The sequence below is a fragment of the Dipteris shenzhenensis genome, chromosome 25 (genome assembly GCF_047967505.1).
Source record: "Dipteris shenzhenensis isolate YYH24624 ecotype China chromosome 25, Dip_SZ_1.0, whole genome shotgun sequence".
NCBI classification, from domain to species: Eukaryota; Viridiplantae; Streptophyta; class Polypodiopsida; order Gleicheniales; family Dipteridaceae; genus Dipteris; species Dipteris shenzhenensis.
Genome location: NC_141620.1, coordinates 21,869,942 through 21,886,122, shown reverse-complemented (window position 1 = coordinate 21,886,122; position 16,181 = coordinate 21,869,942). Strand labels below are relative to the sequence as shown.

At 39.8% G+C, this 16,181-nt stretch overlaps 1 protein-coding gene across 1 annotated transcript in view; it reads right to left on the bottom strand.

The window, feature by feature from the left end:
- The window catches only part of LOC147885607 (WD repeat-containing protein slp1-like), a 37,018-nt gene extending 25,567 nt beyond the window's left edge, over positions 1–11,451 (bottom strand). The window contains exons 1-9 of the mRNA XM_087396160.1: positions 11,390–11,451; positions 11,132–11,213; positions 10,879–11,011; positions 10,601–10,740; positions 6,983–7,035; positions 6,767–6,872; positions 6,444–6,575; positions 6,269–6,337; positions 45–155 (exon numbers count right to left, since the gene is read on the bottom strand). Coding sequence (XP_087252286.1) covers positions 45–155; positions 6,269–6,337; positions 6,444–6,575; positions 6,767–6,872; positions 6,983–7,035; positions 10,601–10,740; positions 10,879–11,011; positions 11,132–11,213; positions 11,390–11,451 — 888 coding nt within the window. The remainder of the gene's footprint in view (positions 1–44; positions 156–6,268; positions 6,338–6,443; positions 6,576–6,766; positions 6,873–6,982; positions 7,036–10,600; positions 10,741–10,878; positions 11,012–11,131; positions 11,214–11,389) is intronic.
- Positions 11,452–16,181: the final 4,730 nt, after the last annotated feature.

Genomic DNA, 16,181 nt, shown 5'->3' with positions numbered 1-16,181 from the left:
ATGCAGATAAGGAGAACTTTGATTTCAATCTACAAGGTGCACACCTGGCCTGTTTCAGTATGAAAGATACAAGCTTGGTTTGCTCCACTTCCTCCTGCTGCTATCAAATTTTGAGACATGTTTCTCCCATAGCATGCAGAATAAACTTGGCATGGCTGCAGGATTAATACTATGAATATTAATATTGTCCATGTAATAATGAACTGATAGTGTTTTTATTCATTGCAAGATTAAATACAAGCTCTTCAAGAGGACAAAATAATATCATTAAAACCAAGTGTCAGTCTTCTAGATCCCCCCCACATTATCCATGCCCATCAAATTCTAACCATTGGACCATTAACAGAAATTAACTCATATTATAATGTTCTTATATCTGCACCTAAGAGGAAGTGAGCAGAACAACGGTCACACTTTTCTAGAAGAAAGATAGTCTCATCACACACTAGCCTATGGTATACATTTAAGTGAGAGTGAGAAGACATGTGGCATTAATGGTATCAAATAGCTCTTCATCCACTTTTGCCAAAACGTATCTAACGATGAGGGCTGAATGGATGAAGATCCCATGCATAGAACCTCACCTTTCTGCCTTATGATTCATGCTGCCACCATGTAGTATCACCCTTTTCTTTATCAGTTCACTATAAATTTTTGAAGAGTCTTATAATAATCAGTACTTGTGTGGATGAGCATTGACTCCAAAAGAAATATAGAGCGCTTCCAAAGTCTCAGTGCGTTTATTCCTACAACCCATAATCTTGCATACACAGCTCAAGTGAGGATGTTGAACAGTTGCAGACTGTATTGCTCTCAGTATCTTTGTTGATGACTATCTACGAGTGATAAGGCTAGTGAATTGGCAAAGATCCCAAGAGATGCCTTGATCAGTGGAATAACAGCAGCCACTACGTTGGTGCTCTCAACTTGTCATGTGCTCAAGGATCGCGCAAAAATTCGTGGTTGTGTGTTGGAAAATTTTACAATTTTCTCCATGGGTTCCATTTTATCCATTTTACCCTGTCAGATTCCAACATGGCAAGGAAGAGGTAGATCTTGAAAACCTTTCACTCTGTACTAAACTGGGAAACCTCCAAAAGATCATCCCTCGTGAATTGATGGCCCAAAACTTACCCGCTGGATATTTACTGATAGAGGATCAGAGTTATAGGCTGCTTGGGGAAGCAATTGTCACTAGATCCCTCCTGATCGATTGTCAGAGGGGAGCCAAGATGGAGACTTTAGATTTTTTAGGGGAGACCTTTAGTAGAGTTGGATTCGGATCTGAGGGAGTGGTTTTAAATGTGGGGGAGTGCACTTCGTTAGCGCCCATTGCTTCAGATCCTTTGCCCTTTTTTCAGTATTCAATGAGGATCGGATATAGGATTCAACAGAAAGATATTCACCATATACCCACGGCTGTTCAGCACTAGCAGCCATAGGCGATTGCTGAGCAACTTTTGGCAATGTTGCAGACCCTTTTTGGGGGATCAGCAGAGCTAAGAAAGTTTCATACTTTCTTTGGCTTACCATTCACAAGGGCATTCCAGTGGGCTCATGGTTACAACAAATGGGTAGACCTTCTCTTTCTATGAGATGTCAGCTTGCAGATGATCTAGTGTTCGAGATATTCACATGATTTAGGTGGCCAACCATCTACTTCGATTGATATATTGGATTTTGTTAGGCAGACCTTTTTTCACCATCAAGAATCAGTGGGAGAGATGTGTTGGGTCCTCTGTAGAGCGGTGCAAGAGAATTGATCTCATTCATGAGGACCTAGGATTGTTCCTCTTGGTCGAGCCCTTGGTCCTCTACCCTCTCGCATCGATCGACGTACTTCATTTTCATACTCAGACGTGCTCTTGTCACTCTTGGTCATTGTCACTCTTTGAGCAGGCTAAACTGCTTCATCTCCAGATCTAGACACGGTTGAGATAGTCTGTAGGGCTTTTTGTTTCGGATTCAGGGGCAGCAAGTCCCTCTACTTGTGCTGCTCTTTATTTCCCAGCTACTTCCCTTGCTTGTCAACACTCTTCGGGAAGGGCATGAAGTATCTTCTTTCCCCTTTTTCCAATCAGCCCCAGTTGTGACATTGAAGGGCTTCCGCCACTCCCATCAATACATTGGACAAGGATAGGTAGATATTTTATTTGCAGGTGTTCAGGGCATGCTCCAGTTTCTTCTACAGTGGGCTGTAGGGGTTTTTGTTGTTCTTGATTGGCTGAGGATTGATTATTTTCCCTCACCTACACCCATTTTTAGGTTTCATTCCAGGATCTCTCTCCCATCTAGACCAATGCATATAGTGAGAAGTGCCAAGTTGTCTTTCATGATCATTAAGTTCATTCTACATGATAGGCTACCTACCAATCTCTTCTAGAGAGTAATGGAGAACTGTCCAAAGAGTACTCCTAAAGCGGCCCCAAGCTTTTAGGATATCCATCTTTCTTTAGCTATATCACCATAAGATATTGGAACCCTTTCATTGTGACTGAGTCTGATGTGATTGGCTACCCTCTAGTCAATGTCCCCTGGTGTGTAGCACCCAGTCCTATGACATTACCATAGACACATTTAAGATTTTGGGCTCCTGCCATGAGCCTTGCAAAAAGACACATATCCTTGCACAAACAATGAACTTCTCATATCCACTACTTACATGTAGATCCTATCTCCATCTCTAGGTCCATCAGGCATATGGGATTATCCACCATTGCAATCTTATTTGACTTCCAAGCTTGTTATTTCTACTTTATCTTGCAAATATCTGAGGTGTTCATTGATCTTATTTCTTGTAGGTCTTGTCCAATTTCCTTGGTCCTCTAGAGTCCTTATAAATTATCTTCTTGTTATCCATGATCTTTGAGTGGATTTTGTGATTCTTAATGAACTTTGGTCATAACATTGTGATATCCAATGAACGTCATGGTATTTGAAGTCTCCTACCTACATATCCCGGCCTACTATATATTTTACAAGTATTTGCTCCCCATGAAAAAGCCTCATATACAGGGTCAGAGCATCCAGAGGATTGCACTCCACAAGGCAGTCCCTCTTGACAGGTCTAGCTCATCCTCCTAGGGAGGACAGTGTTTGGGAGGTGGTAGCCAACATCACGGCTTGGAACATTTGGGTCGCTCGCTGTGCAATCTTGTGATGGGTGAGCACCCGGTTCCATCCTCGGCTACCCTAGTTGCCATCTAGCAGGATATCATTTACACTCTACGGTCCACCTAGGAGCGTGGGACTCTAGGCTCCAAGGTGACTATTGAGAGGCGTGCTCGTTTCTGCAAGGCTTGGCATGCAGGAGTTTTCTACATCTTGACCCCGCGAGGGATTCACTGGCTGTATAGTCCCCCCACTTCGTTGTTAGCCCCAGTTCCAGAGATCCCCTAGGCAGTGAGCTAGGTTTCTTTGGAACAGGCTGGTTTCTTTTTTTCAGCCTTCTCCAGTTTTTTCCATACTTAGCACCTTCGGGCTGCTGTCTTGTATTAGCACCTTCGGGCTGCTGTCTTGTATGAAATCTTTCAAGCATTAATAGAAGGTTCCTTTCTTTGGGGGGGCAAAAAAAAAAGCCTCATAGAAGTCCTAAAAGTGCCATGTCAAACCTATAGTGACCTCCAAGAAGAAGGGACATAGGCAAGAAGAGGAAGCCCCAAACCTAGACCTCCTTTGGCTTATTGCAATCCCTCCACGAACAAAATGCCAAAAGAATAGAGTGTGTTTTTTATTCTTGAGAGACTTCTAGGGCCTTCTCTTAAAAAATGTATGCAAATTTGCAGAAATCTGAAACTCAGTGTGAGAAACATTGAGCTGAAACCTCTTGGCATTGAATATTGTAGTGGGAGAATGGGAATCTCCTCATGGTTTCTTGCATCAATCTACTCCAACTCTCCAGCATGCCATTGCATGTACTTTATACGTGCATCCCATAAAGCCAAAGCTCCAAGATCCCAAAGGGATGTTCTTCAATTGGGTTCTAAATATTAGCTAAAAGCCCAAAAACATTGTTCCACATGCTCCAGAATCTTGACTAGCTGAAAACAAGCATCCCCAAGGATATCCTCATCCATGGACCTAGGCAACCTACCCCTAGAGTGCACATCAAAGACCAAGGCATCCCATTTTGTATCTTTGCTAGAGAGTGAAGAGGAATACCTGTCCTTATAAAGAACGCCATCCATCTAACACTATCGTGTTGTTTGTTGTTTAGAAAGACCAAGTCCAAGGATAAGGCTACAATAATCTCCTCAATTCTCCTTCTACTTCCTTTGAGGTGACTAACCATTTGAAATCTACGATCATCCAAAAGGTTTTTGAAGGCCTTCCAAGAGTCCACAAAGGAAGTGGGGCTCTCTCTCAACTAGGCCACTGCATGTAAGTAGAAACACCTAGGGGTCTGCCATGATCATCAAGAACCATATCATTCTACCTGATAGGCTGCCTATCAATCTCTTCGGCAAGGAGAAAGGGATACTTTGAAGATAATTCTTGTAGCTGCCCCAAGATTTTAGGATGGCAGCCATAAGGGGGAAGAAAGGCATGCAAAGGTGTGCAAATGTAAAGATCGACCTAGCGCTATCCATCCAAATCACCACCCAAGAAGGGGGTACAAGACCCAATGCATGAAATAAAGGTATCTGGACAGGAGCATTGGAAGATATTAAGATCCAATGCTCCTATCTTCCAAGGGCCATACACTATAGATCTGGATTAACGACATTAAGGCCCCTCTCTTGCATCGGGAGAATGAAGGTCTTTCAGGCCACCTTGGGTCTAGCATCTACTAAACTCCAAAAGAGGAGTCTCCTCCTGATCCTCTGCAGCACAGGAGTGAACTATTGTGAGGGAGAGATGCCTGCATTGACCCAACAGCCCAAATATCTGATGGAGAACCACTTTGAATCCAGGCGAAACAAATCAGCCCCCTAATACAAGGTGTCCTACTCACATATCTAAATCCATTGGATTTATTCCAATTAATAGCCACTATCCAGAAGCTCCTCATCCTACCTAAGGAGAAGTCACAGCTGAAAGATATCTGCTTGTGATCTAAAAATGATGCTCATGGCTTCAGCCACATTACAAAGTACCAAGAGAGCATCCGTGGTTGACTAATCTGGAAATTTTCTCTAACACCTCGATAAGCACTTGGTTGTGGGTTGATCTGTATAATGAAGAAAACCCTTTGATTCACACATTTGAAAAACCAAAATTCAACAGGGTGTCCTCCAAGAAATCCCAATCTACTCTATCATAATCTTTCTCAAAATCCAAGAGAAGAATGGCCAAACCCTGGCCACTATGCATAGCCCACTCTGAAGCCTTCCAAAAGAAATATATATTATCCAAGATGCTCCACCTATTAAAATAGTCCCAATTGTCTCTCCCAGTACAGTATCAGTGCGAAAACATAAGAAGTTTGTAGACTGATAAATACTCCCAGAATACATTAACCTATCACAAACCAGTTGAGCAAACCGAGAAAAAACCCTCAAGGAAGAAAACATCATGCAGAGCATGAAAATCCGGTGGTAAAATACAACTCACAAGGTTTGAACACATAAAAAACTAGATAAAGACCAGCGTTGTGGCTACAAATGCCACATCAAGCCTGTGACGGACTCAGAGAACAAAGGGCAAAAAAATTTTCATTAAAAAATTAAAATGTATTACTTTTCAACAATTGAAAAAGGATGAGAGCACAATTGAAAATTTGAAAACCAGCATTGTGGCTAGAAACGCCACATTTAGCCTGCGATGGTCTCAAAGAAAAAAGGGCAAAAACTTTTTCATTAAAAAAAAAAATGTATTACTTTTCAACAATTGAAAAAGGATGAGAGCACAAAAGGTATTTCTAAAACCTAAATTAGAACATGAGGGAAGATAGAAGACGTGTTTGAACATGCAAAATTAGAAAAGCAGAATCAGTTGGTTGATATGGTTACACACTCCATTGATTGGTAAAAAAAGGTTCTAAAATATGTGTTTATTAATAACCGTCTTGTTCATGGCCATTTATAGGTCATGGAATGGTCAATTAAACAAAAGGTAGGATCAAGAATCAAGCAATCACATGCTTCAATTCCAAGAAATCGTGGTGTAACACATTGTTGTTTTGATAGAATTCAATAATTCATGGGTTATGTACTCTCATCAGTTTCATACAAAAAGAACTGGTTCCATTGGAAATATTGAAAGACTTTTTTCCGATGTGTCCAACCACTTAAGCAACTGAAATCAGATTGAGAAAGGGAAAGTTTACCTTGTCAATGCTGCTGGTTTGGGGCCAGATAAAAGTGCCAATGAGTTTTGCACTTCCATAATCCCATTCCTTCATTATAAAAGGAAAAGGAGACCTTTGTCTGAAAATAATCACATACATTCTGAGCATAACCTCAAAAAAGTAAATCGATAAGTTTTACCAGCCAAAGTAGCACCTGCAGCTGCTGAGAAACTCGCCAGGATCCTGTCAAAACTTTACTTCCATTCTCATTGATATCAAGTGAATTTCCACAGAGATTTGGTCCGAAAATACTCCTCACTGATTTTCCAACTCTCAAATCCCACATCTGAAGCAAAAGCATTCAAATTAAAATCCAATAATTTAGACCCATGTCCAGACAGTTTTAAAACGTGAAATTGATGACAACTTCAGAGAGACCTGAATCGCCCACATTACAGGAATCCAGCTTCAGAGAGACCTGAATCCCCCACGTTACAGGAAGCCAGTTTATGGGCACATTAAAAATGGATGCCTTACCTGAATCGTCCTGTCCCAACCCCCACTAAGTATAACATGGACGTCAATTGGGTTCCACTTTACACTGAATATACGATTGGTGTGCCCTGCAGTAGAAGTCCCATCCCTGTCCATGCATTGTCCCAAAAAAAACATCCAACCTTAAACATTTATTGACAACATTAAACATGAAAGAGAAGACACAGCACAGAGCAAAGGGTGTAATCTTGGTCTCACCCTTCTTCAAGAATGTTAGACAATTTCATCGTAAGTCCATCATAGATTCTTATCTACAATGATTACAATAAAAAGTTTAGTAACCTTCCATAGTTTGAAATAAGACACTTGAATGATATAGAAACATCAATTATATACAAATAAGGACCTTGAAGAGTCTAAGAAAAAGGTAATTAATCCTGTGGATGCTGCCGTTAAAGCATAACATGAAAGAGCATCAAAGCAATTATACTCTGTCCAATTGGCTACTGTGTGGAATGCTTTGCTTTTTTGGTGAGTAGTGATTAAAGGAGTGTCCTACATTCTATATACTTTTTTAAATAAATATCCATGATCATTCAGAGCATTTAATAGCTAAAACCAAGAAAGGATGGTTCCATAGTATCCTTAGAGCGTTCATGAATGTTTTATGTTTGAGCTCATATCAGACATGAAAATGAGGGGAAATGCCATTTGACACTCAGCATAATCTCATATGCACATGATGCATAGAGGGGACTTCATGCATTTATTACTATTGAGAGATATGGAAGGCTGTTGTCCTCTTTATTTTTGTCTCTTATGCGCTGATGGAGTCGATTAGCCATACTCTAGTCCACTTTTGGTGATAACATAAATGGGAGTTAGTCAATTGCATTCCATCTTACTCCTTTCTACTAATAATCCAGGGAGGCAGTGTTGAGGAGTACAAGAGAGTTGAGATGCGAGACACAAAGATACACAATGAGTCACTAACAACAAAACTACATGAGAGCGGTGGGCTATATAGGAACCATAAAAAAAACCTATAGTTGATTAAACTAGATTACTATACCATTGTAAACGTCCCTACAAAGATGTCCGCATAAGTTTTGCTGGGCATAGGCCAAGCAACATACTATCTTATTATTCCTGATGGTATCTCCTCGATTCACTCTTACATTGCATCTCACACTAATGTTGGGTATTTTCGGAAGCTAGAGGTGAACACCTTGCAATTTTTAGGTGGAAAAGCAAAGAGAGGAGGTCATGAGGAGATGCAATAATCTCATGCCCTTGAACATGATTCAATGCCTCTATCTCATTGCTAGACTATCAGGATTATCATTAGGGAAGATTTGTGGTCTCAAAAGGGCCTCCAATTAGTGTTCCCTAATTTCAAGGGATTATAGAGGGATTTGAGGTGTACCAATGAGAGTGCTCCTTTGTGTGGTAGATTGAGATGTACAAAAGGACATGTTGAGCATTTATGGGTGGTGAGACCTCTCACCCACGGTTTAGACCCGTGATCGTCACTCCCATCCATTGATCTCATCTATAATCTGAGGGATACATTCAAATTTGTGGTAGAACCCTCCAAGCCATTAGATCAAGGTGTAGATCCAATGGATACCATCAAAGGATAGAGGGATCAAATCTAAACCCCTAAAAATGGCAAGAATCTAATGGATGAGGTCAAAAGAGAAGGGGGATCATTTTAAGCCATCCATCTATAAATAGATCCAAGGGTGGAGATGCAAGGAAAAGGTGCTGGAATCCGAGCCATTCATCTCAAGGAGATCCAAGGGTGGACATGCAAGAAAAAGGCGCTCAAATCCGCACTGTCCATTATGTGCCTGAATCTCAATCATTGATCTCAAGTGCCTCCATCTCCACCCTCCAAAATTCGCCTAAATCTAGGCCCTTCATTTGATCATTTGTCTCCACCATTAGATCTATCCAAGATCTAATAGTCCACAATAAATGGCGAAGACTCCCTCTTTATTACACCTCTATTTTGCCAACCTTTGCCAGTTTGGAGCCCACCAAAGATGACTCCTACCAATTTGAGCATCCTAGGCCCTTCATCCATCCACCATCCACCTCCATCCAAAGGCCAAGGTTGACCAATGTCAAAATAAAGACACCGTGCCAGTTGAGTAAATGCTAGGGGAACCTTAGCCCATGGGTTACCATAGTGGGTTCACTTGGTCTTAGCTTAATCCATTTCTTAATCCATTCCTTATGAGGCTCTTTTGAGACCCCAATTCTCCCCTAATGGTGGAAGATATTTTCCATCATGATGGAGTAGTACGAGAAACATAATTAAAGGTTAAAGAATAATCTACCAATGTGACAAAAGATATGCTAATTATCAATAGATGTCATATCTGCATAGTCTCGATGCCCACTTAAAGATAGTATTCCAACTGCATGCTCCACTTTTGAACGAGCTATCTACCACTGAGCCATCTGCACATCACTACTCCGATAGGTGTTGTGCTGGTAGCCTTTACATGTTATTCTACCCATTGGGTTTCTTTTATTTAGAAAGCATCAAAGAATAACAAGATAATTTCATTGACATAAAAGCAGCTTAAACTCATCAGTAAATTGTAAACTGTTTCAGCACAGCGCAGTGCCACATAAGTACTAGGTTGCCCAAAGTAGAGAAGATCATAACCCCAAACAAAAAGAAATGTGTGGTTTGATTTCTCAGATACTGAAGATTGGCCTGGAGTGTTTTCTACTGCTCTCCGAGATTTAATAAAGTTCTAAAGGAGAGAGCACGCACATGATATGTTCATATACATTAGTTTATAATCCAATGTTTATAAACCAAGATTAAATACATTTATGCAGGTACCCAGACAAGATTTGAACAGTGGCATCCTGCTCAGATCAAATTCAACCTGCTATCCCACACATCTATTCCAGCAGCTGTTGCAACCAATACTTTTCACAAACATTTGAATTAAAAACTTATGTAGAAGAACACATGCATTTGTTCCTCCCCACTTTGTGTGCCCATGGTGTGCACGACGTGCCTTCTGCACTGTACGGCCTTCTACAATGGCGATCCCTACATCTGCATACTAAAGACATGCGAAGGTGCCCTGTAGATATCCTGGAGTGCAGACTACAGATTACTGCAAGGGTGTTCTCTTGGCTAAGGTCAAATCCTTAAAGGCACGTCTCACTTGATGCATAAAGTGATTCTAATACTAAAACTAATATGCCACACATAGAGCAACAGATAGGATTGACATGCAAAGGGAGTTAACTGTATACATATATTGTTAGACGTATTTCTTTGTGCTGATGTTTGATTAGGAGTCCAAAAACCCATTCAAAAATTGTTTCCATGAGGATTTCGAGGTTCCTTGCCTTAGTTTTTTAATTTTGATTTTAAACCTAGTTTCTGTGAAAAATGCACTCACGAGGGATCGCGCGAGGATGAAATTTTTTGTGCCACTGGATCACATTGGCATGAACTCCTTTTCTACTTATGAATTACAATATCTTCAATAGAGAATCTATATAGAAAGCGATCAAGGGAGCATGCATGGGCAAATCCTTTAAGAAGAAAGGTCAGCGCCGTCCTAGCAGTGCGTTCTGGGATGTCTCTAAGATTTCAAACAAGTTGAAAGAGTAGCGTACTAACAGTGCGTTCTCGACGTCCTTTTTCGTCGGGGGGTGTTCCAAACAACTAAGAACTGCGAGAATTAAAGGCAAGCTTTACTATGAGGCGTTTCGGAAAGAGTGGACGTAGGAAGGAACAAATAGAAACTTCTACAAAGATAGAATCAGAATCTAACTTAATAGAGCTAACGCTGCCGAATTCCGGCCGGGAAACGAAGACCCATAGTAGAGGATCACCTTTGCGTCTAAACCGGCTGTAGCAAATTTCTGGCCAGTTTGTTGATATGCCAAAGCCAAAATCTCATTCCCAGGCTCTGTGATGAGGCTCAAGTGCTTGCCAGACGTGGCATGCCAGTGATGAACCTTCCCGCCGACATCTTTGGCACAGAAAATAGTGAAGTTGTTAGTACGAAGGCCGTATCTTGATCCACCACATCGGCATCATAACGTACAAACATTATCTGTCATCAAGCGTTGCGCATACTTCTGTAAATACATCTTGCCAAGGTCATTACCGCCCGACATCAGAACGTTGCTCGTAGAGAATATGCCTTCGACGGGTCGGAAGCAGAGAGACGTGCAAGGGCATTTGTCTGCCGAGCTTCTGTTCAATGTGAAAGAGAGTCGCCCGTCTTCTACCCTGTAGATCTGTATGGTACAAAGGAAACCGATCTTAAGAAGGTACTTGCAGCTTCTCTGTGATCCGGACCGAACAAAACAAATAACGTTTTCTCATCGTTACAGTTGACATGGTGCAAACAAGATGACCTCAATCGAGCCACTGCTATAACCGACTGCAAGCCAGCTTCCATCTTCAGAAAAGCAAGAGCATGTTGCTTCCTTCCCATCACTGTTACAAAACACATGATCTTAGTCTTGGAAGCTACCCAGAATGCGATCAACAGTGGGGATGCAAGTTGTAGTCGCAAAAAAGGAACCCACAATGCGATCGCACAGATCTTGCGTCACAAATCAGTGCCTGCGAAGATCATGCATGGATGGAGATAGGGTGAGAAGATCTTATACAGCGGAATGATAATTCTGGGCTTGATGGGTAGAGCCGGTGGATTGTCGTAGAAGGTGGCCATGCAAATCAGTCGCTTCACGTTAGTGCCAAGATAATCATCGGTAGACTCGCTAACAAGAAGCTCACGACATCGTCGTATTTCAAGATAATCATCGTAGAACTCGCTAACAAGCAATCTTCACTTGGGTGGGCAATAGTATTTTGGGCGTTAACACCCACCTAAATCCATTAGAAATCCATTAGCATAGGCCACGGGCACACAAAAGGAATAGAAGAAAATCCATGCAATCTTGCTAGACAAAATTTGGAATAGAAGAATATCCATGCAATCTTGCTAATCACGTAATCTCTATATAGTGAAGTGCTTCCAAACTAGGAAATTCATGAATATTTACTAGATAGAATTAACCATTTTGTCCTCTTTATCTAGAGAATTGTATTTGCTATATAGCTATATAAGAAATGTGGGTCTTTATATCGAGAATCAAGTGGATTTTTCCTTTCTTATATAGGAAATTTGATTACCTATAAAGTGCTATCAAGTAAACGTGAGTTTGTGTATGGAGAATAAATTGGATTTCAGTTTGCTATATAGTGATATACATCCAAACCATATTAAAAGATTTTAAAAATAAAATTGATCCATTATTAAGGACAACATACTAGAATTGTCAAATGTGTAATGAATGTGCAATGTTTAAATCATAATTACATGACAATGTCAACTAAAAGTACAATGCCCAATGTTAAATTGATAATCAAGTGAAAATGTCTATTATTTCATTGTTTTATATGTAGGAGTGCAAGTTAAGAAAAGGGTTTCTTATGATGTCGGAAATGAATTTCACAAGGTATGGATTGCACGCTTGCAATGCCAAATTGATTTTTAAATGTAAGATCGAGATTTCTATAATAAAATTATAATTTTATCATAAATTTCACTAAAATAAGATAAGTAATTATTATATTTAATATTAATTGAGTAGGTGCAACCTATTGATTTCCAACAAAAGTAACTAATCTAAAGAAATCTTCTATGCATAAGCTTTAATTTTTGAGAATGTGAAATATCCTTTTAATTGAATTTTCAAATGTAACACTTAAACATTCCCTTAATTAAATTTAAATCATCTGTGGAAGCAAGTAGGGAAAGCATATTACAAAAAGTTTTCCTTTGTGGTAAAATTACTTGCACTAGAGGCACGATGGAATGTTGGATGATTTAATGTTTCATATATGTGCTTTGAAAAATGTATATGTTTGGTTACATGCTCTATGCATTACTCAATTAAAGCTACTCAAAGACAAGAGCATCGCTCGAACAAAGCCACTCAAAAGAAAATTGAACAGTCTTTGATTATATGAAACATTTGGGCTCTGACATGCTACACTAACTATTACATCCCTTTGACTACTTCTTATTCATTAAGATATTACCTTTAAAAATCAATGAAATCATAGTGGTTTTTCAATAATTAACATCTTTTCCAATGCATAACACTTCTCCCAATATATATCACTTCTTCGTGCTTGCATTCTTGCTCTTAATTTCTCACTTCCTTTGTCAAGATAGAAAATTCAAAGTAATTGTAACATATATATGTTTATAGATGTTTATAGTGTAACATATATATATGTTTATAGCTACATTTTGATTATAACATATATTTCTCTATTGTATATGAACATAATGTTCAACATCGACATTAACAAGGCATTATTCTAGGCATGCTAATGGGACCAGATGGCCATGATATACTTTTCATGAGCCTTAAACACATCTACTTAATGCTTGTGCAAATTATCATTCCCATAACGTACCATTTGCATGGTCAAGAAGCCATATTTCCATGTTTTTGGCCATGCATCATGCATGGGTGTACAAAAAAATGTATAGGTGGCCTTCTAGGCATGCAAATGGGACTAGATGGCCATGATACTTTGCACGGGCCTTAAAATCACCTACGTTAAGGCTTATGAAAAGCATCATGTACCTCGTGTACTATTTGCATGATCAAAATTCCATATTTCCATGTTTTGGTCCATGCATAATGCATGGGTGTACAAAAAAATGTCTAGGTGGCCTTCTGGGCATGCAAATGGGACTAGATGTCCATGATAAGTACTTTGCATGGGAATTAAACACATATACTTTAATTCTTATGCAAAGTATTATTCCCATCATGTACCATTTGCGTGGTCAAGAAGCCATATTTCCATGTTTTCGACCATGCATCATGCATGGGTGTACAAAAAAATGTATAAGTGGCCTTTTAGGCATGCAAATGGGACCAGATGGCCATGATACTTTGCATGGGCCTTAAAATCACCTATGTTCAAACTTCAAGACTATGAAAAGTATCATTTCCCTCAGGTACTATTTGCATGATCAAAAATCCGTACTTCCACATCACGCACGGGTATACAAAAAAATGCCTAGGTGGCCTTCTAGGCATGCAAATGGGACCAAATAGCCATGATACTTTGCACAAGCCTTAAAATCACCTAATTTAAGGCCTATGAAAAGTTTCATGTCCATCAGGTATTATTTTCATGATCAAGAATCCATATTTCCATGCTTTTGCCCATGCATCACGCACGGGTGTATAAAAAAATGTCTAGGTGGCCTTCTAGGCATGCAAATGGAACCAGATGGCCATCATACTTTTCACGAGCCTTAAATGCACTTACCTTAAGTCCTATGCAAAGTTTCATGTCCATAGGGTATTATTTGCATGATCAAGAATCCATATTTCCATGTTTTTGCCCATGCATCACGCATGGGTGTACAAAAAAATGCCTAGGTGGCCTTCTAGGCATGCAAATGAGACTAGATGACCATGATACTTTGCACGGGCCTTAAACAAATCTATTTTAATGATTGTAAAAAGTATCATTCCCATCACATACCATTTCAATGGTCAGGAAGCCATATTTCCATGTTTTTGTCCATGCATCATGCATGGGTGTAAAAAAAAATGTATAGGTAGCCTTCTAGGCATGCAAATGGGACCAGATGGCCATGATACTTCACACGAGCCTTAAACTCACCTATGTTAAGTCCTATGAAAAGTATTTTGTCCCTTGGGTACTATTTGCATGATCAAAAATCCATATTTCCTTGTTTTGGCCCATGCATCACGTGACACGCATGGGTGTACAAAAAAATGCCTAGGTGGCCTTTTAGGCATGAAAATGAGACGAGATGGCCATGATAATTTACAGGGGCCTTAAGCTCACCTAATTTATGGACTATGCAAAGTTTCATGTCCATCCAGTATTTTTTTCATGATCAAGAATCCATATTTCCATCTTTTTGCCCATGCATCGTGCATGGGTGTACAAAAAAATGTGTAGGTGGTCTTCTAAGCATGCAAATGAGGCCAGATGTCCATGATAATTTATAGGGGCCTTAAGCTTATGCATCATGCATGGGTGTACAAAAAAATGCATAGGTGGCCTTCTAGGCATGCAAATGAGACCAAATGGCTATGATAATATAAAGAGGCCTTAAGCTCACCTAATTTATGTACTATGAAAAGTTTCATGTGTTTCATGTACATCCGATATTTTTTGCATGATCAAGAATCCATATTTCCATGTTTTTGCCCATGCATCAGGCACGGGTGTACAAAAAAATGCTTAGGTGGCCTTCTAGGGATGCAAATGGAACCAGATGGCCATGATACTTTGCACCGGCCTTAAAATCACTTACTTCAAGGCTTATGTAAAGTTTCATTTCCATTGGGTATTATTTTCCTGATAAAGAATCCATGATATTTCCATGTTTTTGCCCATGCATCATGCATGGGTGTACAAAAAAATGCCTAGGCAGCCTTCTAGGCATGCAAATGGTACCAGATGGCCATGATACTTTGCATGGACCTTAAAATAACCTATGTTAAGACCTAGGAAGAGTATCATGTCCATCGGGTATGATTTGCATGATCAAGAATCCATATTTCCATGTTTTTGCCCATGCATCACGCATGGATGTACAAAAAAATGCCTAGATGGCCTTCTAGGATGTGTAAATGAGACCAGATGGCCATGATACTTTGCACGAGACTTAAACTCACCTACTTTAAGGCCTATGCAAAGTTTCATGCCTAGCATCGGGTATTATTTGTATGATCAAGAATCCTATTTCCATGTTTTTGCCCATGCATCAAGTATGGGCGTATTTGAAAAAAACCCTTATGGCCTTCTAGGAATGCAAATGGGACCCGATGGCCATGATCATTTGCGTGGGCCTTAAGATAGAGGGTTTTGGTAGAGGTTGAGAAATTCTTAACAAGTAGTTTGCATAGGGGACTTGAACATTGTATGCCTTAGATCATTCTCACAAAGTATTATGTTGAGCTAAGAATGAATGATTGGGATAATTAATGCTTGTGGTTGCATTGATTGGGTTGACCATGAGTTGCTTAGCTTCCTCATCCCTCAACTTCTTTGAAAACCAAACATTAGCTTCTTCAAACTCATGAAGATATCACTCACGGGGAACCTCCTTTCTAAACATTAGCTCTCTTAATTTTTTTGAAAGTATTGTGTGAGGGACCAAGGTTATAGCAAAAATGGCATCCTATAATTAGTGGAATCCTTAAGAATGAAAACATAGAGGCAATGTCAAAAAAAAAAAATCCATCAAATACCCCAATCATCGAATATGGAATTTTAAGAATGAGGATATAGAGGCAATAAATTTCTCCATACCCAAGAATACATATGTTTTTGATGTGTTGCATTCGACAACACTTTTGGACTTTATGCAATGATTGTGCTACTTGG